General features: G+C 42.7%; 1 protein-coding gene across 8 annotated transcripts in view; it reads left to right on the top strand.

Annotated features, from left to right (window-relative positions):
- EHMT1 (euchromatic histone lysine methyltransferase 1) overlaps nt 1-27352 on the top strand; it is a gene marked incomplete at its 5' end in the record, with an annotated part of 130325 nt that overhangs the window by 31816 nt on the left and 71157 nt on the right. For 7 of the 8 annotated variants that reach the window (XM_080928039.1, XM_080928042.1, XM_080928038.1 and 4 more), the window contains 3 exons: nt 16492-16555; nt 18232-18788; nt 24578-24749. In XM_080928039.1, the coding sequence (XP_080784165.1) occupies nt 16492-16555; nt 18232-18788; nt 24578-24749 (793 nt within the window). The remainder of the gene's footprint in view (nt 1-16491; nt 16556-18231; nt 18789-24577; nt 24750-27352) is intronic. The other variant, XM_080928043.1, reaches the window with a different exon arrangement.

Raw genomic sequence — 27352 nt, 5'->3', positions numbered from 1 at the left:
TCAAGCAGTCTTGGACTTTTGTGAATTCTGGGCTATGCATTCATTTTACCAGATGTGGTGAGAGGACTGATTTATTTGGTCTGAACCAGTTCTTTTACCTGAGCCTCCGTCAGGACTCAGCATTACAGGAAGCAATTATGGTATTGATCTGAAACTCTTAGGCATGCTATTGAACTATATTTTATCCTGGAATTACTATTTTTTTTTAAAAAGTTCCCTTTCTTCCTTCCCATCTTTCCTTCTTCCTCTCCAGGGTCTTTGTCCTAGGCTGGTCTCAATTGGCTATTTATGTGAGAATGACCTGGAACTTCTAAAAATCATCCTACCTCCACACCTAGTTCATGAGGTACAGAAGACAAACAAGGGTAGGGATTTGCTTGCCAGGAATGAAAGAATTTGGCTATTTTTCAGAGCAAAACAGGAAGCAATTAGTATGTTTTAAGCAGAGAAACAGTACATTATCTGACAAAATTTGATGTTGTGGGTTCTGTGTTGAGACTGGAGGTATCTGGAAAGAGATAAGATGTGAGAGGCATAAGGCCAGACACATGGTGGTGACAGTGTCTAGTAGGCATACTGAGGATTCCTGGGGATGAGAAGAAGCTTTGCAAGTAAGGAAGTAACAGGCGGGTGACGGTTTGTGCACTCTGTGTTAGAGGATGGTGTTCTGGCTTTGGGTGGTTATTGCATGTGTTTGCTGTTAGAATTGTGTTCTTCTAGGGTCTCCTCCTTGACCCTTGTGTCTACCTGTTCATCATGCTTTTCTCCAGGTGAACACCTTGAAATGAGGTGCTGAGTTATGCATAATGTGCTCATTACAAACATTCCAGAGTTGTAGTGTAATACATATATCACTCCGTAATCTAAAACTGTCCAGCTGAGTGTTTTATAGTCACTTCCTCCATAGGTTTTTATAACCTCCTTACCTTCCTGCCTGGAATTCAGTTTCCTTTAGTTACTAGTCAGCTCCCCTGAAACTCTCCTGTTTTGTCTTCTGGTTTTTGATTCTTCTAAAGGACCTGTTTAAATGCACCATACAGTAGTTATCTTCTTGTGTGTGCCTTACTTCATTCTGCTTATTCTGTAAATACCATCCTTTCGGTTCATCTGTTTTAGTATATTACATAACTCACTTCCCTCTTTGGTTAGAGTATCCATCCCATCATATGTACTTAGCATATTTTGCTTATCCATTCTTCTATACTTAGACGCTGAAGTTACTTTTACCCCTCTGCTATTTTGAATAATACTGTTGTGAACATGAGTGTAAAAAACCAAACAACTCTTTTAGACCTGCTTTCAGTTACTGAATTCCACAGTGTTGTATGACTTTTCCTAGCAGAACAACTGTCTCTTCACTCCAGATCGGGCACCGGTGCTAGACCAATGGGAAATGTGATGAACCAATGACTTCATTGGAGATACCATAGGAATATGGTGAATGGTTACCTAGGGGAGTGTGGATTATTCTGAGGCAACTCAAGCTGCAACTTTGGAGTTCTCTGCATGACTTGGAGGCAGCTTAAGTCAGAGATGTCTCCTAGAAATCCTATGGCTTTTATAACATTGTGGAGAGAGGGACTTTAAATCTTTTTTTCATGAACTTCTGAGACTTGTGAGTTGTTTACTTCCTGAGTCAACTAGCCTTCCTCCAGGAAGACATGTTTCAGTTTGGAGGACATTGCTAACCAACACTCCAGCTCTTAAGAGTCTTTGTGCCTCCTTTTGCATGATCCCTGAGTCTTAGAGCCGTTAACAGATGTTTGAATATTGTATCAACCAGCACTTCTCTTCAGGAGCTTGGTGAAATGAAAATAAAAATTAGTCTCTTTAGTACATCTACATTATACTGCAATCAGAAGTTTCCTTCCATGACAAAGTGAGGCTGAGGGAAACAGTGATGAGTAGGGGGAGCACATTTAAAGGCAGTTTGATGGAATCACCACATCCATTCAACAAACAAAACACTGTCTGTGGCCTCTCTTCTGTGGCCTGTTATTACTTGAGGCTTTTGTCCTGACTTACTGTACCAAATGTGGGTCACCCTTAGGAGGTGTGGCCTTGTTGGAAGAAGTGTGTCACTGGGGATAGGTTCTGAGATTTCTAAAGCCCAAGCCAGGTCCAGTGTTGTTCTCTTGTCTTGCTGTCTGTGGATCAGGATGGTAGAACTCCTAGCCACATCAGTTGCCATGTCTGCTTGTGCCCATCTTGCTCCTTGTCATGATGATAATGGACTGAAACTGTAAGCAACTCCCAGTTAAATGTTTTCTTTTGTAAGAGTTGTTGTGGTCATGGTGTCTTTTTTTATAGCAATAGAAAAGTGACTAAGACGGGGTTATTCCATTTATTGCTCAACGTCCTTCCCAACTCAAATGCTATCTGACTATTGTGGTTTCTCTCATGCACCAGACTGTTACTGATCTCCAATCATCTATATGTTGAATCATGAATTTTTCCCCCTTCTCTATTAAATGTCAGGCCTGAGGGGTATATCATTTGTTCTTTTCCTCTTGATCCCTTCTTCCTCAATATGCAATACTTTGTGAAGGAAGCAGAGGAAGCCAGAAATCAAGTCTTGAATGACTGTGTGCTGTTGACATGGGCACAGCCTCATCCCCACATGGATGGCAGAGCCTTACCCAGGTGAGGTCAAGAGGGATTGCAAAGCTTTTCTTGGGAGTCCAACTGTGAGTGAGTGAATTTGTGCAAAGACTAGCAACTACTGTTATTTCCTTCTGCGGGATGCTTACAGCCTGAGACTGCTCATCTACAGAGACTAACAACTGACAGTAGCTCACCCCCACCCCCTTGCCCTGTCCCTCATAAACAAGCTGAGTTTCCCTCAGCAGTGCAAACCTTCCTTCACCTGATCCCAGCTTTCTTGTATGTCTGTGCTTTTATATTCCCTCATCCCTTTCTGCCCAGAGTCAGCATTTCACAACCCAGGCCATGCAGATTGTGGTAATTTTGTGTGAATTCCAAGTATTTGGGTCTAGGCAGGGTTCTTTAACAGAGATCTTACTTATATTCTCTTTCCCTTACTGTGTTTGGCTAGTTGTAGGAATGCTAAGGCAACATTTTCCATCTTAGTCTCTCCACAGTTTTTTCCATTTTGCTACCTGCCCCAAGCACTGCAGCCTGTTGAGTACAAAGGTCAGGCAGTGCTGCAGTTTGCTCTGATAGAGGGCACTAAGAAGGGCCCAGGTGACTGGCTGATAATTCTGTTGTTGTTTTGAGGAGCTGCCATACTGTTTTGTGCAGCAATGGCTCCGATTTCTGTCCTTGCCAACAGTGAACAAGGATGTTAGTTTCCCCACATCATCACTTGCTGTTGTCCACCTTTGTGATTATAGCTGTCCTCTACAGGTGCTGTGCTGTGGTGATGGGGACTGACTTGCTCTCGGCTGTGTCTGCTCTGTTCTTTTTGGACTATAGCATTGTACTTCCTGGTTCTTATTGTTTTATTTCTATTATTGAATTTGGAAGCTTTAAAAATTGTTCTCTTTCCATAAAATATAAATGGAGTATAGTTCACAGGAAATTACTGATTCTGTTGATATGCAAAAATAGTAGTAATCGATGAGAAAGTTGATTGGTCTCTGGAAACATTAGAAACAACACACATGAAAGTCATACCAGTGATGCATACTCAGGAGCCAGGGTATCAGGGCAGGGCTTAGCTTAGCATTTATTTGCAGGAACCTTTTGAGCATTTGTTGGTGTCTTTGGTCATTATGTTTGATCCCAATTCACATTTTCTTTCCATGCTAGTAAAGAGTTCTAACAGTCGCAAAAGAATGAGAAAACATTTCCAGGTAAAAGTGACTTTTGTGTAAATCACTAGGAGAGAGTCATTGGGAGAAACCAGGGAAGACTCAGATGCTCTTGTATGTTGATGGGAGTGTGTGAGAGCCTGTACCTATTAGGGAGCAGTGATAGAGCCTCAAACGTGTTCTTGGTTTTGATCAAGTAGCTAAGACCCAGTGCCCTATGCCTACAGCTGCCAAGGTCTTTTAAAAAGTGTATGGCCATCCAGCCCAGACTGGTTTGGGGTTATGGGAAGTGGAGCTGATACTGTAGTTGGCTGATGGGGAGTAGAATGGAGTAGGCAGGGCGAGCAAGGGTGCTTTTAGGGGAAGAAAGGTAATATGCATGGACACATGGAAAGGCACAGGAAAAGTCAGGATGTGAGGGTTCTGAGTGGAATATCCAGCCAGGGAAGATTGTCCTTGGTACTGGAATTGACTGAATCATGTCTCTCTGCCTCTTGCCTGGGTTTCATACTGTTTATATACTGTAGGAAACAAATTACAGCTTTACACTTTATGTGTACATTGTGTACTGTGTGTGCCTGGTACCTGCAGAGGCTAGAAGAGGGTGCCAGAATTACTGACGGGGATTGGAGTTTGACACAGCTGTGAACCTCCATGTGGATGTGGGAACTGAACCCAGGTCCTTTTTTTGAGCTTCAGTGGTCTTTAAACAGCGGTTGGAGGGGTTTTGTTCTGAAGAGGGAGATAGCTGGGCATGTTGGATGCACCTGTCTTTTCAGCACTTGCGAAGCTGAAGCAGTAGAATCAGTCACTTGAGCCCAAGAGTTTGAGATCAGTCTGAGCAATACAGTGAGAAACCCTCTCAGAATAAGAGGAAAAAAAGAAAGAAAAGGAGTGAAGAAGTTACATCAGAACAGGTTGGTATTTTTACTTGGCCGGCACAGGATGAGGGCTAGAGCGCTAAGTGAGGCCAGGTTCCAGAGGCTGGACATGATTTTGAGCAGTTTGGTTTGAGGATAATAAGATGGGGTTTCTGTTTTAGCACATGGCAGATGTTAAAGGGGGGAGGCAGGGAGTGGGGGTTTGAGACAGGGTTTCTTTCCGTAGCCCTGGCTATCCTGGAACTCTTTGTAGACCAGGCTGGCCTTGAACTCAGAGATCCTCTACTTCCTAAGTGCCGGGATTAAAGGCGTGTGCCACTTTGAATTTTGTATTAATTAAATACATTGATTAGATCATCGGCAGCATGCCATGTTGCTTCATCATAGCTCTGCGCAGGGTTTTCTGTAGTTCTCTTTGACTGCAGCTGCACACCTAGGAGATGGTAGGCTGAGGTTTCAGTCCAGCCCATCTGATTGTAAGCTTAAGTTTAAAAAAAATTTATTTATTTACTTTTGAAACAGTATTTTGCTCTGTAGCCCTGGCTGTTCTAGAACTCAATATGTAGACCAAGCTGGCTTTGAACTCCCAGAGAGCCTGAGTTCTGAGTTCAGTCCTACATGTTGGAAGAAGAGAACTGACTCCCTCAAGTTGTCTTCTGACCTTTGCATGCATGCTGTGGTACACACACATACACACACACACACACACACACACACACACACACACACACACACACACACCAAAGCTGGTATAATGTAAAATGACCAGTGATTTGTTGATAGCATCTAACACATGCAGATCTCTTCTGCAGATCTCAGAATGCCTTTGTTGTTAACAGCAGGCTCCTCACATTTCAGCATCTTCATGATATTTAGAGCAGTCTCTTCTACACTGTGTTCTCTTATGCCACTGACTTGGCCAGTAGCGCACCAGGGTCCTGTAGAGTGGAACTTTTTCTGTACTAATTTTTATAAAACAGATGCATTTGTGAGGCACATGACATTTCCCCCTCTTTATAATAGGTTTTCATTATGAAGAGTTTAGCTAAGTCACAGGAGCAAATTAGTAGCTCTCGGAGTAGAACCAGGTTATCTAGGTTTCAAGATATGGATAAACAAAATACTCAGTCTTCTTTAACTTGTTGTTTTGTATGTGCAGTGATGAGAATCAAACTCAGGACTTGCCCGTGCTATTACTACCATACCTCTGTGCAGTCTTGTACGGATGTGTGCATGTGTGTTCGAGTGCATTCGTGCTGGGAATGGGTTCACACTCTTTTGTAGCGGCCAGAAGTAAACCTTGATCAACACAACCCAACAAGTATCCACCTTGTTTTTTGACACAGTGTCTCTTACTTGCAAGTCTAGGGGAGAGTCAAACTAATGCGTATGTTTTCATCTAATTCTGCTCAAGATTAATAGATTAAATTGGATTAAATAGATCAAAGATCAAATTCCTTTGTCAGCACACTTTCTAGTCCTAGGTGACCTTTATAGATTTTTTTTAGAGACAGGGTCTTACTCTAGCCCAGGTTAGCCTCAAACTACTGATTCTCCTGTCTCAGCTTTTTTGGTGGTGGGAGTTACAGGCCTGTTACTACATAGATTTTGTTTTGTTTCTTCACCTTTAAGGTTGTTTACAGTGGGAAGGGGTGCTTTCTGTCTGTGTCTTCCTGCCCAGTGACTTATCCTTTTCAGATTTGGTTATAACAACCAGCTCAATTGCTTGAATTCTTGGTTTGTTCATCCTTCCTTTGTGCTTAGCCCAGGTTTTGGTGGCCAGTGCACATAGAGTTTGTGTTGTCAGATGACTTCTGTGTTCCAGATCTTTTCCCACTGTAGAGATCTGTAGCAGGGAGGAGAAGGGCAGGAGGAAGATTGCCACATAATACCTTACCATGTAGTTTAGTGGTTAAAATAAGAGTCATCTTCAGACAAAGTACATGAGTATGCCTGTGACACTTGTTGGACTTATGAGTCTAGGCTTAGAAGTGTTGGACACTGGGCTGAACTCAGCTGTGGGCTTGTTTATGCTTACACGTCTGTGGTCATGCTCACTGTTGGAACATCTGCAGCTCTTGTGTGAAGGTTCCTCATTCATGGTACCATGGTAGCTAGTCTGGCAGAGGAGCAGTGCTGATGCCGTGGTCTGGGTTCAGGGGTCCATGGGAATTATTGCACTGTATTCTGTTGGGCTAGGCAGCTATGAGAGAGAACAGAAATCGCAGTGGTCTAGGTGAGATTGTGGTGGGAATACTCATAGTGGGACAGGGCTTAGTCCTGCCTTCTCTGGGAAAGTGCAGGGGCTGAAGGAATGCTTGTTAGAAATAGCAGTGGTGGAGAGATCTTAGTTTGTTTCTTAGTAGAAAGGCCCAGTGAAGGGTTAAGTAGATGGGAAGGGAATCTGTTCTGGAGTTTGAAATCCCTTAAATGAAATTTCTGGGGCTACTTTGGATATCAAATGTATATTCCAAATTTAGGAATGGATTATTTTTTTTTTCTGCCAAGGGATAAAAAACAAAGACAAAAGGGTGTAAAAAAAACCTCAGACATTGAAAGAGTCCCCTCCCCAACCCCCTTGTTAATTAGCCGGTAAAGCTGGTGTGCGCAGACTCAGGGGTGGGGAGTGTTTTGAGTCTGATTGCTGAGCTCCTGATGCTCCTGTCTTTGAGAACTGTTCATGTCTTGCATCTCCTTTGTTCTCTCAGTTCTTGAGGTGCTGTTTCTAACCCAGGATAATTCTATCTTGAGACAGAATTCAGTGGCTTCTTTCTGTCTTAGTTGAGGTTTTATTGCTGTGAATACACACTATGGTCACAACCACTCTTGGTTTAGTCCCTTATCAACATGGTGGGGAAGCATGACTGCATGCAGACAGCCTGGTGCTGGAGTGGAAGCTGAGAGAGTTCTAGATCTGGACTGGCAGGCAGCAGGAAGAGAGAGTTCTTTGGCCTGGCTGGAGCACTTAAAAGCTTAAAGCCCACCCCCAGTGAGACACTTTCTCCAACAAGACCACCTCCTAAATGAACTTTTGGGAAGCATTTTCATTCAAACCAGTACAGTGACATTTTTCTTATTTTGACTAGAACTCGGCCTCCGCCGTCTGGTAGAGAGAGGGTGATCTTTGCCCTGTTAGCGTTGAGAAAATTCCAGGTGGTTAAGGCATTCGGCATAGGGAAAGCCTCTCCTCAGTTGCCTCTCAATGTAAACACTGAGGTCACTCTCAGCTGTAAAATCCCCAGAACAAGTTTTTACAGAGTGCGAGAAGTTTTTCTTCCTAATCAGGAAATATCCTTAAGCATAGATAGATATGTGAAAGCTGATCTGTTCTTCAGTACAAACAGAAATACTTAGGTAAATGTACAAAAGGTATCAATTACAACAGACATATTTTCTTCAGTTTCTCCCTCTCTGCTTTTCATAGGAAATTTATTCAGTCACTTTTATCTTTCACTTTGCCTGATAAGGAATTCTATTTTTTGATCTTTTTTAAATGGAGGAAGTTTTTTTTTTAAAGATTAATTTATTTAATGTATATGACTATACTGTAGCTGACATGCCAGAAGAGGGCATCAGATCCCATTACAGATGGTCATGAGCCACCATGTGGTTTCTGGGAATTGAACTCAGGACCTCTGTAAGAGCAGTCAGTGCTCTTAACTGCTGAGCCATCTCTGCAACCCTGGCTTAGACTTTTTTTTTTCTTCTTAGACATAAGCCCTGTACAGCAGTTATAGTTAGCCTTCTCTGCATTTGCATGATCTTTAAGTTAGGGAAGAGGAAGTTGGGAAATTCTGTATCAAGGGTGGGATAAAGCTCCGAGGGTCCTGTGTGCTAGGACGCAAGGCTGGGAGATGAAGAGTGGCCTGCAGTGTTGTTCATGCTGTCTGGAAAGCCTTCGTCAGTGCCCAGAGCTGTTCTTTGGACCTGTGTGCTCGGTTATAGTGATTAGGTTGATGTCTGTGGATTACAGAGCAAGAACTAGGGCCAGAGAGGTTTGCCCTTTGGATACAGCTAGTTGTGGGGTTATGATTGGAGGTTGGGTGAGTGTCTGTGCCCTGGCAGCCCAATAGTGGGATTCTTTGGACCCGCCAGCGGTTAAATAATAACATAGAGACTTATTAGTACTTATTATAGCTTAGGCCTTTAGCTGGGCAGACCCTCAACTAGCTCAATCGAAATTATGCTATTTTAGCCCTGTGTCGGACCATGTGGCTAGTTCTTTACCTCTCTGCTCTTGTTCACATCTGACCTGTCCTGGTGGGGAATCTCCCACCTCCCAGTTCTCCCAGAGACCCTTTCTTTGCCCAAAAGTTTTGCCCTCTCTTGCTGTTTTAATTAAGCCAGTCAGCAAGTGAAGAAAGTTAATGTTTACAAAATAGAAAGCCTGGTGATGGGTCATACAGCCCTCCGCTGGTACAGAATTAATAATTGAATATACAGAGAGAGCCTTTACTCAATGTACAAAATATTACTCAACATAGTTCTAATAAGCTAGATTTGGCCATCCATCTTAGAAGAGCCAAATTAGTAGTGAAAAACAAACAAAAAATGGTGTGTGGCTGCATTGGGAAGAAGGACAAAGAGATCTAGTAACCCAGGCTCCTAACATGAACATGGTTTTAGAAAGCAAGATATGTCATAATTAAGCAGTCAAGATGTATATTTTATCATCATCGTCATCGTCAGTTTTTCAAAACAGGGTTTCTCAGTATAACCAGCCCTGGCTGTTCTGGACTTGATTTGTAGATCAAGCTGTCCTTGAACTCACAGAGATCTGCCTGCCTCTCTGTGTCCCGAGTGATAGGATCAAAGGCATCTACCACCACTAGGCCTGGCTAAGATAGACCACTGTTGACCTATCATTATCTTGGCTCCCGTCTTTTTCTGTAAAGAAAGGCACTGTATAAAATCTGTTTCTTTTTCCTCATGGCAAGTGCCTGGGTCTTTTTGGAAGAGCAGCCAGTGCTCTTAACTGCTGAGTTCCAGCTCCCTGTGTCTTGTTCTAATAGTTCAGATAGGACAGACAGAGTGAGGGCACAAGTATCTTTGAAAATATCCCCTTTCCTTCCAGGTATGATGACCTGTCCACTGGGCTGTCCACTTTACCCTCCCCCACTCTCCACTGCTGTGAAGACTTTGAAGCATTTTATGTTTCAGTAACTTAAAGGATTTTATATTTTTGTTTGTTTGAGAGAGGTCTCACTGTGTAGCCCTGGGTGGCCTGGAACTTACAGAGATCCTCTTGTTTTAGCCCCAAGTGGTGGGTTTAAAGGCATGTGCCATCATACCTGGTAGGATTTTACTTTAGTCCTCATGTGTAGCCACTTTTTTGTGGTTAACCTTGATGCTGAGATGAGACATTCTTCTTTTGGGTTCTTTTGTCTCCATGCCAGGGCAAATGAAAATGCAAGAGGTTATTTTTACTCATACCATACATCTTACATTTACTCGTGCATAATCTTACATAGTCAGGCCCAGCCAACAACTATATTTTTACTCATACCGTTTATGCATCTTACACAGAGTCAGGCTCAGCCAACAACTTTTAAAAATATTTATTTATTTAATGTATGTGAGTGCTCTCTGCATGTACACCTGAAGAGAGTAGTACAGATGGTTGTGGGCTGCCATGTGGGTGCTGGGAGTTGAACTCAGGACCTCTGGAAGAGCAGCCAGTGCTCTAACCACTGAGGCATCTCTCCAGACCTCAGCTACCATTTTTTTCTTTTGTCACATTTTGAACACATCTTTCTGGTGAGCAGAAGAGCCCTGGGAATGAGATTACGTATCCTTTTGCTGTTATGCCTGGACATCATCTGTTTGTGCCTTTATCAGTCTGGCCTGTAGAGGGGATGTGGCTGCTGTGCTGGCCAAGCTTATGACCAAGTCCTCTTGCTTCTCTTCAGCTTTTAGTAATCCACAGAGATACTGGGCAGAATCAAACCATTGCTTCTTCAGCAAGAACTACTTGCTATTAGTTGGCTGGCTGAATTCTCAGTTCACAGCAGGTTATACTGTGGTAAATTTAGGTATTGAGGAATAAAATGATTGCATTTGAGGGTGTGTTTGAAAAGAATATTAGAATTTTTCTAGTGTCAAAGAGACAAATCAGCAAAGTGAAAGTAACTTGGCAAGGTAATTTTATTTTTGCAAAGGGTACCTGGTGAGCAAACACTTTGGAATGGGAGATTCATTTGGTGACTGCCCCTCTCCATCCATTGGTGGGAGCTTATCCTCACAATATGATGTGATTGACTAATTTTTAATTAGCACAAAAGGAAATGGTCTGATAGAACAAAACTTCAGTAATGTCCTGCCAAGGGTCAGCGTTGGCTTAGAGAGGGGTTCCTTAGGAAGTGGGTTGTTTGGGAGCCGAGAAAGAATGACTGGAAGCAGAAGCAATCTTGGGTGCAGCCTGTGTTATGCGAAGTCTTTTATTTGCATATCAATTCAGTCATTACCCTAAGTTCCCCTTTGATTATCAGCATTTTAGTACCTTGGATTCTTAGAGACAGCCAGTACTTTTTCTGTTTTCTTTTTTTTTTTTTAAACCATAGCAAATGAACTGAGAGATCTGCCTGTCTTCATAAGCACAGGTATTAAGTGTAGTTGGGTGAGATCTTGTCCCGAAATAACATTCCATTTTCACCACACCTGGACCTAAGCTCACTCTATCCCATGCTGATCTTGAACTCAGGAATCTGCCTGCCTTTTGGGATCTTGCTCTTAGATCACCATTCCCTAAATCTCTCCTTAATAACTTTGACGAGCTGGCTTGTCAGTGCACCTGTCTCTGTTCTCTTAGGTCTGTGAGGTCCTGCATAGACTCATACTGCATGCTTAGATTTCTGCATAGTTGAGAAATTATATATTTTGAACCCATATTTTCAGAGTCATTAACCGCAGTGAGAGTTTCCCTGAAGGAGGTGCATGAAAACATATACAGTATGATAGGAACAAGCCTTTGCCTGGAACCATCGGCACTCAGAGCCGATGTCCTGCTGGCTCTGCTGCAGGGATGAGGCCTAGTCATAGCCGTGCCGGGTTTCCTGGCAGATACTGGGTAGATGTCTTCTCTTGGGACACACCAAAGGCTCCAGCTCAGAGCTGAGGCAACTCCATTAGTTCTCCCCTGTCTGTAAGACTTTAGTTTACAGAGTTAAAGTGGGTCTGAGGGTAGACACTAATTCTAGTATTTGGGAGGTAGAGGAACTAGAATTGCAAGTATGAGGCCTGCTTACATAGTAAGACCCTGTCTCAAAAACAAACCAAACTGAAGTGTGTGGGTGGGTGGGGGTAAAGGGTATATAAACACTGTCATTGTCATTGACTTTTGTCTTTGAATAAATTTAGTACACATTATCCAGAGTACATATAGTTCTTATTTGTCTTTGAAATTTAGAACTCTTGCAAAGGGTAGAATGTTTTTGAGTTTCTATATTTCTCTTCCTTAGATTTCTTTTAGTAAAATTCAAAATTAACAGTTTGGCAGAAATAGATGGGCAAATAAATACCTGGGATGCTGACTTGGGCATGGAGCCTTCCCTGAAGATGTGCCCTGACTTTCCCTCTGCGCAGGAAGCTGTCATGTTTGTTAGGTAATGTCAGGTATGCATGATGTGCAGATACAATGAAGGGGAGGCAGCAACAGACAGTTAAATACCAGGAATGCTTGGTCGTCTTCCTGGAAAGATAGCAATTGACCCTTTAACCAATTTGAAGTTAACAATGTATGAAAATTTTAGTTTAATAATATACACTGACTAAATATCTTTTTAAAAACATCTTAAAATTTGTTGTGAAATTTACATTAGCTGTATTATGACAAGTTATATTTGATGAAAAGTCATTTATGTTAGAATGGCAAAGGATAAATAGCCTTGTAAATGAAAAGCAGTACTCTTGTGTCATTCATGAGGGGAGTTCATTCAATTGAGTGCTATGTATATGTCGTCTTTATTTAAAAACAGTCAGGGAGATGGAGAGATGATGGCAGGAACACTCAGAGGACCAGGGTTCCATCCTCAGCACCTATGTGGACGCTCACCACAGTGACTCCAGCTCCAGGAGTTCTGACCTCTTCACACAGATACACTTGCAGGCAAAACACCAGTGCACATTAAAACAAACAACCACAACAAAACCAAACAATTTCTGGAACTCACATAGTAGAAGGAAAGAACTAGATGTCTTTTGGTTTTTGAAGACATCTGTGCATGTGTGCATGTGTGCACATATGCAACACATGCACACACACACAAACACACACAGAGAATAAATGTTGAAAAGAAAGAGCAAAGTAGCATTTTAGGATTAGGAAGCTCTCTGAAAGGCCTGTTTTTAGTTTTAGTGACTGTCTAGTTTAGGAAAGGCTGGGTCAGGGACATGACACAGTGAGTCTGCACAAGCCTGAACTGAGCTGAGCCCTTGACCTGCTGTAGAGGGAGAGAGTTGACTCTGGAAAGTTGTCTTCTGATGTCATTCTGTGTACCCATACACGTGCATTTACCATAATAGTAAAAACCATTTATTATAAGGTTTACTTATTTACTTTATACATGCATGTTTTGCTTACATGTATGTCTGTGTACCATGTGTGATTATGTCTGCAGAGATGAAAAGAGAGTTGCAGGTGGTCTGCTTCCTCTCTTTGTATTTAGCCCTGGATTTCACTTTATGTAATCCCGTCTTCCCACCTGTTGTAGATTCATTTCTGTTGCTTTAATAAATTTCACAGCACAAACGCTCCTTAGGAAAGAAAGGGTTTGGTACTCCTATCACATCCACATTCAAAAGTAGAAAGAAATGACTATATACATGCATGCTTGCTACCACTAAGCTCTGCTTTTCTACTTTTAAACAGTTTAGGACCCTACTTAAAGAGCAGAGCCACCCACACTGGGTTGGGTCTTCTCATACCTGTTAACTAAGATGCTTCTTCACAGGCCATCCTGTTCACTGCTCTACTGGAGGTGGGACCTGGAGAGTGAAGCCTAAAAATGAGGCAAGCTAAATGCAGCAGCCAACTTCATTCAGAGGACCAGGCAGTTAGTTTATACTCCTAGGTGTTAATGTGGCAAAAACATTTTTCATAGAGGCATGTGTATCTGTTTTGGTTGGGCAGCAGCTGTGGTTCTGGGTTCTGCTCTCCCTCAGGTTGTCCATGCACCCTGGAATAGTGAATTGGAGTCTAGAATGGGTGGGGTCTGCAGGATCCCAGTCTGGCTGGGAGTAAGTACCAGGGTCTGGGGTGGGAACCAGGAGGTTTTCTCCAAGGACTTCAGTGTTATAACTGTTTTAGTTGAAGCCATTTTCCAACAGTATTCAGTGAAACAACTTGGGTGTATACACTTTACTCATGGTAAACAAAGGCCGTGTATGAACATTGGAGCATGGGAAGGAATTTTCAGGTGAAGGTAAAGCATTGGCTAGAGTTTAAAATACTATAATGCCTGATTTGCAGGGAGAGGCATTCCAGGAAGAGGCATTCCAGGAATCTAGGTACTTGATGGGTGGGTTTTTATAGGGAAAGAGAAGGTAAACATGTAGGTTTGCCAAGGACTACGTGACCTTCCTTAGGTAGAGGGTGTGGGGTTGGGCTCCCCAGATACGGTCAGAAAAGGAGAATCCCTGCTGGAAAAGGGAGACCTCCATTTTGTGCTGAGCTCAGAGGAGCTATCTGGACATGGTAGACTTTGATCTAAATAAGTAGCAGGGTTTCCTAACAGAGGCATATAAATAAGTAATAATAGCCAGTTGTAATGAATAATTTAAAGTAAACTCCAGTCAGCTACAACTGGGAGAGGCATGAAAGCACATTCCAAGGAAAGTTCTGTGTTTTTTGAAGTCACAAGACTCTTGTCTTTTTTCCTTGACGTTTTCTTACAAGCACTCAGAATTCCCTTTGTATGACCCCATTCTTGGACTGTGTTCTGACACTATCGCAATATGGACAGTCCATGGTTAGGCTCTCTTCTCTGGTGACTCTAGGTTGTGTTGACAAATACAGCTAATTGTCACACCACCTCAGTTAACCTAATCTAGAAAATCCCTCATAGATGTTTCCAACCTATCTAGTTAATAATTCATATTAACTATCACAAGGAGGTGATGAGCTTTTTCTGAAAAGGTGCTGCAGATGGTTTTGCCTCAGAGGTTTGTTTTACGTGTTTGCTTTTGTCAGTGTGACGTCACTGTCGCTCAGGCTGGGAAGATGGAAAACCACATTCAATTGGTCTGTGCTCAGAACTCTTAAGTTGAGCTTGATGGATGTGAAACAGGGCCTATATGCACCCACTGAGGTTTTTTTTGTATCTGGGACTAGATAGTGCACTTAGTGGTCCTCACTGACCTTCACTCCAGGTATTAGCAGTGATGGTTATAAGCATCCATTGGTTTTTCCTGTAGGTTAGGGGTAGGAACTGTGTGTTCGAACAGGACCTCTTCCCTGAATGTCTGTGCAAACACCTAAAAAAACATCCTGGTCCTAGACTTAGACTACACTGAAAATCACCTGTCGGTCCTTGGAAGACGTGCGTGAACTAGCCTAGGATTAGAAGGGGAAAGTGAGGTAGGTCCTCCTGCTCCTTTCTTGAAGTTGGGATGGCCTGTGTTTCTCTACCAGTTCTTGTAAGAGAACTAGGACTAGGTTTCTTTAGATGCTTGTGCGATATTAGACTTGGGGCAGAGAAGAGCACGAACCTGCTCTTGGGAGGTTGGGAAAGTAGAGTTAACAGTGAGCTGAAGGATCCTTGTGATTTTCTGAGGAAGCTTTTAGGTATCTTTGAAGAAAGTATTCCTCAGAGGTTATCAGAACTACGATGGGGATCATACCTTTAGGTTCTACAAGTTGAAAGTCTTTTTTGTAGTTTCAGGAGTGTGGAATTTTGGTGTTCAAGACCTTGGAAATATGATATATCCCTCCACATGGACCAATACAGTAACTTAAATGTCTAATTTAATTTTATTTACCCACTTTTGTAACTTTAAAAAATTATTATTGTTACTACTACTGCTACTGCTACTATTTTGAGAGGGTTTCACTGTGTAACTCTGGCTGGCCTGGAACTTGCTATATAGGTTAGGGTGACCTTGAACTCACAAAGTTCTCCCCTAAGTGCTGGAATTAAAAGTGTGTGCCACTACACCAGACCTGTTATTTTTAAATTATGTGTGTGTGGCTGTATACTGTTACTCTTCTTGTATTACTCCAGAAGAGGGCATTGGATCCCTGGAGTTGGACTTAGAGCAGTTTTGTGCCACCTCATGGAGGACTGAGAACTGAATTCCAGTCCTCTGGGAGAGCAGCATTGCTCTTAACCAGTGAGGATCTCTTCAGCCTCACTTTCTGTGACTTTTTTATAGGTGTCAAACACTTGAAGTATTTAAATAGCATTAACAAAATGACTTAAGGTAAATGAAAAGAGTTAACAGATGCATATCAAAGTAAATTGCTGTAATAGAGTCAAAGCATTTCAGATTTCTAACTATGTGAGAAGGATATAAACACATTTTTAAGAGGGTGGGGCTGGTATGTACCTTTAGGGTCAGCCTTGTCTACAGAGTGAGGTCCAGGAAAGCCAGGGCTGTTAGACTGAGATGTCTTGTCTCAAAAAACAAAAACAAAATTACAAAGGAAACGAGCAAACAGGAATACTATTCAGAGCTGGCAGACTAGGCAATTTTTCCTGGGGGTGTTTTCTGAAAGTCAGTCCTCTTCCTGGAGGGATTGTGCTAATGGTGGCCTAGTAAACCCTCTTTGGAAGGGTGAGGACTTTAGTAATTGATTTGATTTGAAGATGCCCATTGTCTTTTTTCTCTTCCCCCTCCGGCAGGCAGTTCTGGCCAAGCAAGAGACCAAGCAGGATTGCTGCATGAAAACAGAGCTGCTAAGGGAAGGTAAGGGCCAGGTTCCCGACAAGAGAGGGGCTTTGCTGCCTGCACCCTTCCCTGTGATCTCGCCCAGCCTTTTCACTTTCTTGGAACTTATTTAGAGTTCCAGGATAATTTTTAATCTCTCCCATTCTTGAACAGACACATGCACTTGCACACACCACTCATTCATGTGCGTGCGCGCGAGCACACACACGCACACACGCACACACACACACACGCACACTTTTTAAGGTATGTATGCCAGGTTTGTCTCATGCCTGGCCAGTGAGCTCGTCTACACAGCGTGTTCTGTAGTGTCAGTCTTACTTATGCTGCTTTTCTGTGAGTTCGTTTTCCTGGGTTTATTTCTGTTGCTGGGATGAAACACTAACAAAAGCATCTTAAGAGGAGGAAACGGCTTACATTCAGAAGTCAGGGCAGAAACTCAAGCAGCTTAGGACTCTTTACCATGTGAATCTAGGTTGTGCCAAGTTGACGGTTAAAACTCACCAGCGCATGGTCTTCTCAGCCCTTGTCTGTCACATTTGAAGGACATTATATGTAATAATCCTAAATTAGTCTTTCCTGAACAGTTTAAAAATGATGCTCCATTATCTTTTATCTTGTTAATGGTTTAATCTGAAATTTGTATCTACATTTGTCCTTTTTAAAATAGGGAACTCATAATTTTTCCTCAAAAAAATCAATTATTTATATATATATATATATATATATATATATATATATATATATATATATATCCCTTTCACTTCCCTCCACTGTATGTATGTATGTATGTATGTATGTATGTATGTATGTATGTATGTATGTATGTATGTATGTATTTGAGGTAGGGTCTCTATATAGTACTAGATAGCTTGGAACTCTTGTGTTAAGGCTTTTTTAAATATTTTTCCCTTCAAGGATGTAACACTGCTTTACTATTCCCTAAGTATCAGCTCATTTTCTTTTCATTTTCCCCCTTTTCTTGGTGTTTTCGCTGATATGCTGTAAGTTTTATCACATTTTGTTTACACAGGAGGTTCTCAGCCTCTGCAGGTCTGTTGGGTAGGCAGATACAGAGAATTGTCCTTGTCACATGTATGTTTTCTGTTAAGCTCTTCATCTCTGAATGTCTTGCCAACTAACTTTGTTATAAGTTGTGCCTTTTTTCATATCTAGTTTCATATCTAGCTTTTAAAGAAATTACATGTATGAATACTCTAGCCACATATATCCCTGCAGGCCAGAGGAGGGCATCTGATCCCATTATAGATGGCTATGAGCCACCATGTGGTTGCTGGGAATTGAACTCAGGACCCCTGGAAGAGCAACAATTGCTCTTACCCTTTGAGCCATCTCTCTGAGCCAGACTCATGCAAGCTTTTTAAAAATAGGCTGACTTCTCAAACTTAACCAAAAGTTAGTATTTTTTTAAAAAAATACATTTGCATTTAATTGATTAGAATTTTAAATGTTGGTTTGTATATGAGACAAATGATTTTTGAAGGCAGGCATGTTTTTGTTTTTGTTTTGTGCTGAGAATTGAACCCAGGGCCTTGTACATGTTTTCCCATTGAACTACATGCCAGAATTGTAAGTAGCTCTATGTGTGCCAGCCAAAGAAACTGTAATTTATGGTGATAGTTATGTGGATTGATGGGTCCCAGAAGCTGTGACACTCCTTTCTTTGTTCACAGATACACCTATGGCTGCTGATGAAGGTTCCACAGAGAAGCAAGCAGGAGAGTCTCCCATGGCTGCAGATGGAGAAACAAATGGGTCTTGTGAAAGGAGTGGCGACACCAGCCTTCCAAACGCACCCAAACATACTCAGGAGAACACAAGAGCTAGCCCACCGGAAGGTACCAACAGAGTATCTCGGGTGGCGGAAAATGGGGTTTCAGAAAGAGACACAGAAGTCGGAAAGCAAAACCATGTCACAGCTGACGACTTCATGCAGACATCTGTCATTGGCAGCAATGGATATTTCTTAAATAAACCAGCCCTGCAGGGGCAGCCCTTGAGGACTCCCAACACTCTAAATTCCTCGCTTCCTGGTCATGCCGCAAAAACTCTTCCTGGAGGAGCCAGTAAATGCAGGACTCCAAGTGCACTTCCTCAGACACCAACCACAGCACCCACTGTGCCTGGGGAAGGGAGTGCAGACACAGAGGACAGAAAGCCTACAGCCTCGGGCACTGATGTCAGGGTTCACAGGGCACGCAAGACCATGCCGAAGTCCATCCTGGGCCTGGTAATTTTGTCTTCTTTTCTTCTCTTTTGCATTGAAAACAAATAGACTTTGACTCAACAAAGGGAAAAGCCAGTTAATGGCAGTAGTCATCAGTAGGTAGCCAATATGAACAACAAAGTCAGATGACACTCTAAGATGAGTCATCTGTCAGTAAATACCGCTCCCCATTCCTCTGTGTAGATTTGGCTGTCCTGAAACTAGCTCTGTAGATCCAAACCCACAGATCAACTGCCTCTGTCTCCGAGTGCTGGGATGAAGGCATGAACCACCACTGCTCTTTCTGAAAGGCTTGCCTTGTTCAGGGCCACTGAGAGCAAGACGAGTCCCGGCTGGAGCACTGCTCCCTGTAATGAGTGGAATACTGTTGTTTTGTTTCCTGACATGGATTTAGCTTGGGTGGATTCTACATTCATGATCACATTCCAGTGCGATTTCTAGTGCCCTACAGGTGCAGACCATTTGCTGTTTTTTCTGTAGCTTTTGGGGCTTCGTGCTTGGAGCTTTTCCCCAGGACTCTATCAGTCTGTCGATTGGTAAGGTCAGTTCTAGAAACGTAGTGTATGGTGTGTGGTTGTTTGTTTCCTCCCAGAGACTCCCTTATACGTGTGCACTTGTATAGTGGCTCCTGGCTTGTTCTCTACTTCCTGCTTGATGCTTTAACTCTTATGTTCTATTCTTTATGTTGATGTCTTAAAATTTTAATACCTGTTTTTTTTTAATACTCCAAATTTCTGGTTAGTCTTTTTAATTTTTTTAAAAAGATTTATTTATTTTATATGAGTACACTGTCCCTGTCTTCAGACACACCAGAAGAGGGCATCAGATCTCATTATAGATGGTTGTGAGCCACCATGTGGGTGCTGGGAATTGAACTCAGGACCTCTAGAAGAACAGTCAGTGCTCTTAACTGCTGAGCCACCTCTTCAGCTTGTTTTTTTAATTTTTAAAAACAGTTATGAATTATATTTATGTTTTGGTTTTCAATAGGGTTTTATTTAGTTCAGGCTGGACTCAGGCTCACATTCCTGTTATGCCTGCCCCTACCTTCCAAATTCTGAAATTGTGGGTATATACTACTGTGCCCAACTTATATTTCATCTTTACACACACACTGAAGAGGTGGCTCAGTGACCAAAGTGTCTGCTGAATGGGAATGAACACCCGAGCTTGTCCCCAGCATTCACATAAAAGCTGGGCACAGTGTCCCATGCTTGTTCTTCTTGTGTTACTGTGGTGGAAACGAGGAAACCTGGGTGATGCTGGCTAGCCAGGCTAGTTGGATCAGTAGCTCCAGGTTGAGTGGAGAGAGTCTCTCAAAACATGAGGTGGAGAAGTGATTGGGGAACAGGATCTAGTGTTATTAAACCTTTGGTGTATAGACAGACACCCCTTTCTTTATATACACACAGATGCAGACATGAAGATGATGGGGTGGGTGGAGAGATATTACCAGTTCTTCCACAGTCTCTAAGGATTCCAATTCCTCAGAGAAGTTCTAATTGAATGTAGCAGCTTTTAATTGATGGTGTTTTTCCAAGAGTGCTTGTCTCTATCTTTGTGATACTGGTTCAGAATGCCCAAGTACCATGTGTGTATTAGTAGCCACCACTGCATTGGGTAGAGGTTGGAGCTGCTTGCCACCAGACATCTTTGCAGTATGGAGTCCACAGCCACCAGGTGTTCTGCCCTCTTGCCAGGCATTCGTGTGGTTTAACCTTAAGGAACATCTGTTAGTTACCTTGGCCTGGGGGACCCAAATTGTCAGCTTGGCTAGCTTGGTAAATATAAGAGTCTGTATTGCCTGGCCATAAGAGGTCGTCACCAGGCTGCCAACTACCTCTGCGCCATTTGTAAGATCCATGCAACATCTCCCATAAAGTTAGATGCAGCTGACTTAGAAACAACAATCTAGGTCTAGGGAGGAAAAGTCTAAGATAAACAGTCTGGGGAGCCAAAGGTAGCCCAGCTCTACAGATACCACAGAGGTCACCAGGCTGTTAACCCTGTCTGTTGCCAGCTGTTTGGAGAGAAAGCAGTTTATACATCTCTTCCTTTGAAGAGACAGTTCTGTGTGCTTAACATCCTGGTTTCCCAAGTATGTTTGTGAGCACGAAGAGCTTCTATTATTGCAGATCCAGAGGACCCTAGGTTGGTTCCTAGCATCTGTATTAGGTAGGTCACACCACCTGCTTCTGGCTGCCTCAGATACATGCATTGATTTTCACATACCCATATTCAGACCAACTCACCAACTTAACTATGTATTTTTAAGAAAAAAAAAAAACCAAAATAAAAAGAGGGTAATTGGTAATTTTAGCACTTATGGATGCTTGTGAATTCTAGGACAGCTGGGGATAGAGTCTTTTACCACAAAAAAAAACAAAAACAAAAACAGAAACAACCAAACAGAAACAAAACAAATCAATATATTAAGACTGGAGAGGTGGATCAATGGTTAGGAACACTGGCTGCTCTTCCAGGGGACCTGGGTTCAATTCCTAGCACCCACGCACAGTTCACAACTGTCTGTAACTCCAGTTCCAGGGGACCTGATATCCTCAAACAGATATATATGCAAAAAATATACATTAAAATATGTTAGATAGTAGGGCTGCAGAGATGGCTCAGCAGTTAAGAGCACTGACTGCTCTTCCACAGGTCCTGAGTTCAATTCCCAGCAACCACATGGTGGCTCACGACCATCCTTAATGGGCTCTGGTGCCCTCTTCTGCTGTGCAAGTGTACATGCAGGCAGAATTCTATACACAATAAATGAATAAATCTTTTAAAAAATATGATAGAAAAACCAAAAAAGTTAACAGGAAGCTTAAAAATAATATTAACATATATATGTGCATTTTCAGTCTTCTCATTTAAAAAGTTTCAAAATTGTATTTTATGTATTTGTCATTTATTATACATGAGTAAGTTTGTACACACACAGTGCGTATGTGCCATAGTCATATGGGCAGTTTTTAATACTTGGCTTTGTCCTTTCACAATGTAGGTCTTGGGGTTGAATTTAGGTCATCAGCCTTGGCAAGCTTTCTTCTTGGAGCTACCTGGTTTCTGGTGTCCTTCCCAGCATTTGTGCGGCCGTTGGTGGTGGTGTCAATGCTTTGCTAGGATTTAATTTGAACTTTTTTGAACTTGCAAATGTGATGTGGCTTTTCTTGGTGCTCCTTTGCCAACCCTGTTGTTCCTCTTACATCTTTTACCTTTTTATTATCAAGTATTTTATTAGCTTTTAATATTTCCCTTGCTTCCCTTTCCTTTTTTCCATACTCAGTGCTGCTTTTCAACCCAGTGGGCAAGCCCCCTACTACTGAGATAAATAAATTCTTAGCTCCAGGATTCCTGGGTAAGGGCTGTCTACAGGGCTTCTTGTCAGTTATGAGGCATCAGTCCCATCTACGTCTGTTCATGTCCCCTGTCCTGCCCTTCTCATTCCCTCCTTGGTGTCCAGGGCTTGTCTTGAACTTGCTAGGCAGACCTGTCTTGCTTCAAACAGCGATCTTTCTGCTTCTGTCTTCTGAGTTAGTGTATCTAGTCTTGGGCAGTTACAGCTGTTGTGACCACTTACGTTGTCTGTAGATAATTTTTCCTATTTCTGTGTTAAGAGTATAATCACCATGTTGTGCAGCAGCTCGGTCTTCTGCCTGCTATTCTTACATTTGCTTCCCACCTTACCCTGATTTTTCATTGAGATGAACTGAAGTTTGATGTGTCATTTCAGTTGAATTCAACTGACCAGTTTTATATCTGAGGCTATGTTCTTGGTGTCATTTGTGAGAGCTCTTTACTTGACCCAGATCTTTAGTTTCTCCAGCTTCTTTCCTGTCTGAATTGTACATATGAATTGTTTGTAATAGTTATCTACTTTTCTCTCTGGATCTGTTTCTGCACCTTTTTCCTACATGTTCTAGCTAATTTAGTTTAGATGTGTAGTGGGAGATGGTTCTGCCATGCCATATGTGGGAGATTGGTTCTTGTTAATGATGGAGTTCAGTGTTGAGTTCTGATTGCAATGAATTGTCAGTCTGAGAACTCACACTGCTGCCCAGGTTCTGTCTGGGTAGAATCCTGAGCAGTTGATGCTAGTAGGTGGATGAGAAGGGGATGTATCTGTGTGTGTGCTGGGGGGGGGGTAGGGAACAGTGTGTGTGTTGTATGTGGTATGAGATAATAGGTCTCCTTCTACCTCTTCCTCATTTTTTGTTTTTACTTTTTATTTGATTATATCTATCTGTGTGTTTGTCCGTCCATCCATCCAGTCTATCTGAGACAGGGTCTTTCTACATAGTTCTGACTGTCCTGGAACTTAGTGTGTAGACAACACAGGCCTCAAAGTCAACAGAAGTCCACCTGCCTCTGCCTTCTCAGTGCTGGCATTAAAGGAGTGTGCCACAAGATCTCCTAGGATATTCAGATATCTTTCTTTAAACGTTTAAAAACATTTCATTTTATTTTATGTGTATGTGTGTTTTGCTTGCCCACATGTCTGTGCACCATGTACATGCAGTATCTACAAAGGCTGGAAGAGGTGTTTAATTCCATTTGGCCTGGAGTTACAAATGGTTGTAAGCTATGGTGTGGCTGCTGGGAAGTGAAGCAGAGTCCTCTGTAAGAGTAGCCAGTGCTCTTCTCTGTACACGTCTCCTTTAAGGAGGGGCCTCAGTAGGCCCTGGCCTAGATCCTCTGCCTCCTGAGGTGCTGGGATTAAAGTCCTGTACCACCATACCTGTGATACTTCATTCTTTCATATGTAGATATTTTTTGTCCTCAGAAGCCATGTATGCTGAAGACAGACTTGCCTTTGAATGCTTTACACTATTAGGCAATTACTTATGTATACTATAAAATTTAGTTGAAGGTGAATTGTATGTTGCTTAAACTCACTCAAAAACACCTGTGAGTTGTGGACACAGATAGAGGGAGGTTTGGCCTTGTGAAGGAGATCAGGGGTGTCAAGCACTGAGGGTTTATTAATGGTCTCACGGGTTACTGCTTTGCAGGAAACTAGACTAAAAACCAGTTAAGGAGATTGAGAGATGGCCCTGCGCCCTTGAATACCACTTTTAAGAAACAAGGCAGCCTAGGAGAAATCTACTTGCCTCTCTGTCTCTGTCTGCCCTGCAGGTAGAGCAGCAGTATGCTAGCAAGACTTCCTCCTCTACCTTTACAGTTTAGCTTCTTTTTGTTCTTTTCCAAGATAGGGTTTCTCTAGGCCCTGGAACTTGCTATGTAGACCAGCCTGTCCTTGAACTCAGAAGATCTGCCTGCCTCTGCCTCCCTAGTGCTGGGATTAAAGGTGTGTGCCACCACTGCCTGGTGAATTTTACTGGGCTTCTTATCTAAGTGCCTCCAAGTTACTATTCTTCTGCAGTGAAGACTATCTATTATTTTAGATCACAAGGAATTGTCTTTGTGAGTCTTCACCCGCCTTACTCCTCAGTTGGTATCTGGGATGGAATTGACACTCTTGTGACAAAGAGGAATTATTAAATGACTTGTTTGCTAGAAATGCATTTAAACTGAAATCAGCTGTCTCATACCTGAGCCAGCAGAGCACGGTAAGACGGTAAGACTGAGTGTTCTGCTCCTGTGCGTCTGGAGTTAGGTTCTTTGCAAATAGCTGTACTTCTTGAATTTGTGGACTTTCTGTCTTCCTCTTCAATGGCCTGTGTTTCAGTAGATGGGAATTAATGAGAAAAGCATTGATGTTGATGCATGTTATTTCAGCCACCATCTCCTTCTGCAGTCATTAATTATTTGTCTTTCTTTTGAAGCATGCAGCCAGCAAAGACCATAGAGAAGTTCAAGACCATAAGGAACCAAAAGAGGATATGAACAGAAACATTTCTGAATGTGGGCGACAGCAGCTTATACCAACCTTCCCAGCCCTCCACCAGTCGCTACCTCAGAATCAGTGCTACATGGCCACCACAAAGTCCCAGACAGGTAAACCAGTCACCTCGTGCCCCAACTCCCACTCCTCATGCATGTGGTGAGCGTGTTGCTCTCCAGCAGTTGATGATGGCTATTTTTGGACATACGGTGATAGTTTTGCATGGCTAAGAAGCCCTCTGCCCTCAAGACTTTATGACACCTATTTTGCTCTCCTGACTTGCTTCTAGCCTCAAGATGTTTGTTGTGTTTCTTACTGACACAGTGAAGTGCAGGTAGAGGCACTAAGGTGCTAGGCCAAGGTGCGGAGAGCTGTCCTCGGGCTCGAGTTCATCGCTAGCTGTATAGATGAACTAGCTCATTCTGGGCCTGCTACAGGGCTTGTCAATGGGAGAAGTGGCTAGTGATTATTATTATTGTTGTTGTTGTTGTTGTGTGTGGCTTTCCTTATATATTTATTTTTATTTTATTTCATTTTTGTTTTATTATTGGTATTGTTCTATTTTATTTTTTCCCAGAGTTTTTGTTTGTAGCCCTATGTGTTGTGGTACTAGCTCTGTAGACCAGGTAGACTTCTTCTGACTCTCAAGTGCTGGGATTAAAGGCGTGTGCCACCATGCTCAGCTTTTTTACTCCTGTTTTTTAAAAATATGTTTATGCTTGTATGTGGATATGTGCGCCTGAGTAAGGGTGCCCAAGGAGACCAAAAGAGGAGATTGGATCTTGTGGAACTGGAATTACAGGCAGTTTTGAGTTACTTGACCCAGATGCTCACTCCTCTTCCAGAACTATACATGTGATTAACTGATGGCCCATCTTTCCAGCCCAATTGTGAGAGGATTTTATTTGAGGTGGGATAGCACAGGACCGTCCCACAGGATACCTCATCAGTACCTTCTGTGTCTCTGTGTGACAGATGCCTCAGATTCAACCAGGCTTTTTTCACCAGTCTGTACGGTGTATGTACTTAACATCTGAGGAGATGAGCTTCTCCTTCTATCATGAACCAGTGGAAAAGTTCAAGTTGGAAAGTGCCTGATCTGGAAGGTTTATTTTAGAAAGGTTCTACTTGCCACTGGTCTCCTCCACCCCACTTCCTCTGTCTACGAGTGTCTTGCTTGCCTGTATGTCTCTGCACCACCACATGCATGCCTGATGCCCTTGGAGGTCAGAGGAGGAGGGTGTTGGAGTCACAGGTTGCTTTAGCTGCTGTGTAGGTGTTGGGGACGGCACCAGGTTTCTCTGCAAGAGCAACATGTACTCTCAAACCTCCAAATCATCTTTTCTGCCCTCCCCCCTTTTACTTTTTAAGTATCTTTCCCTTCTTCTGGTCACTGTCCTTTACCTTCTCTCTTCTTTCTCCTTTGAGCCCCTGTCTGTCCTTTCCTGTTTTTTTTCCCTCATTCTGTGCTCAAGCTGGCCTTGAACTCTCCTTCTGGCCTTAACTTCCTGAGTGCTGAGGTAACAGATTTCCCTCCATTAACAACAAAGACAAACACCTGTCCTCATGCGAACCCTGCAGATGTATTTTTACCCAAGAAATTTCAGATTCCAACCAAAGACCCATTCTCCTGAATAACGATGTTGATGGGGAAGTGAGCATCCACAGACCTCACCTCGTAACAGAAGTCCAGCGTGAGACCCTGATCATGTTCTGAATATGATTGCAGAGGGTTCTGGCAGTGGCCAGCTCCTTTCTGTTACCCCACCATTGTCAACATGGAGCCCTTTCATTTATTTCCAAGAAGACTCAGCTCTACATTGATGCTATTGTACCTCTGTGGAGTTCCCCTGGGGCCTTTCACAGTGCTTGTCCGCCCCTTCAGAGTGATATTTTCTGGAATGTCGACCGTCTGATTGCTGAGAATTGTCTTCATTCTCACAGTAGACGTGGCCAAGAGCCTATGCCAGTGTTGCTGGTTTGGAACAATTACAGTTTCACATAGGAGTGACAAGGAGTGTTAAAGTCAGTGTTTGTGTTGTGTCCTTTTATTATTTTCTGTCAGACCTTTTAAAAACTAGATGCCCCGTTTGTTCATCAGTCCTTCCATTTATTGTTTCTTGTCCTTTCCTTTAGGCTGTGTTTCCCCGCAAACTGCTAGTTAGTTAGCCTGTTACTCTGCACCTACTGAAGTAGCCTCAAATGTAAATGTGAAGTGCTTCAGCAGTGGCTGGCTTGTTTTGGTTCTGTAGTGACAGATTCTTCCCTAGCCCAAGTTGTTTTTCTGTTGCCACTTCAGGGCTTGTCCCACTTTCCAGGATGAAGAACAGAATCTGTTCTGCATGTTTCTTGGAGAGAAGCAGGCCCTGCAGGCCATCTCTCCTCATCGCTGTCGATTATAGAAGTTTAACTCTAAGGGTGTTACAGCAGGCTTCTGGGAAAACCAGAGGTTGAGGCATATAAGTATTAGTGTGGTACGAAGGGAGCCTACTCCTTTGTATACAGATGTGATGCTCGAAGTTTCCATCCTGTTCTGCTTCTCATGACCGCATTCTTCTGTATGCCCTTTTGTTCATTGGGGATCAGGCTCTGATTCCAGACATTAATTTTTAATACCACTATGATGGATTATCACAGAAGGCTCTGTTCTTTTTCCTCCTGCTGAACCAGTGGGCTTAACTCAAGCAGAGATGAGCAGATTCCCCTTGGCTAAAAG

The sequence above is a fragment of the Micromys minutus genome (genome assembly GCF_963924665.1).
Source record: "Micromys minutus genome assembly, chromosome: 13".
NCBI lineage: Eukaryota > Metazoa > Chordata > Mammalia > Rodentia > Muridae > Micromys > Micromys minutus.
This window is presented reverse-complemented; position numbering and strand designations above follow the sequence as displayed.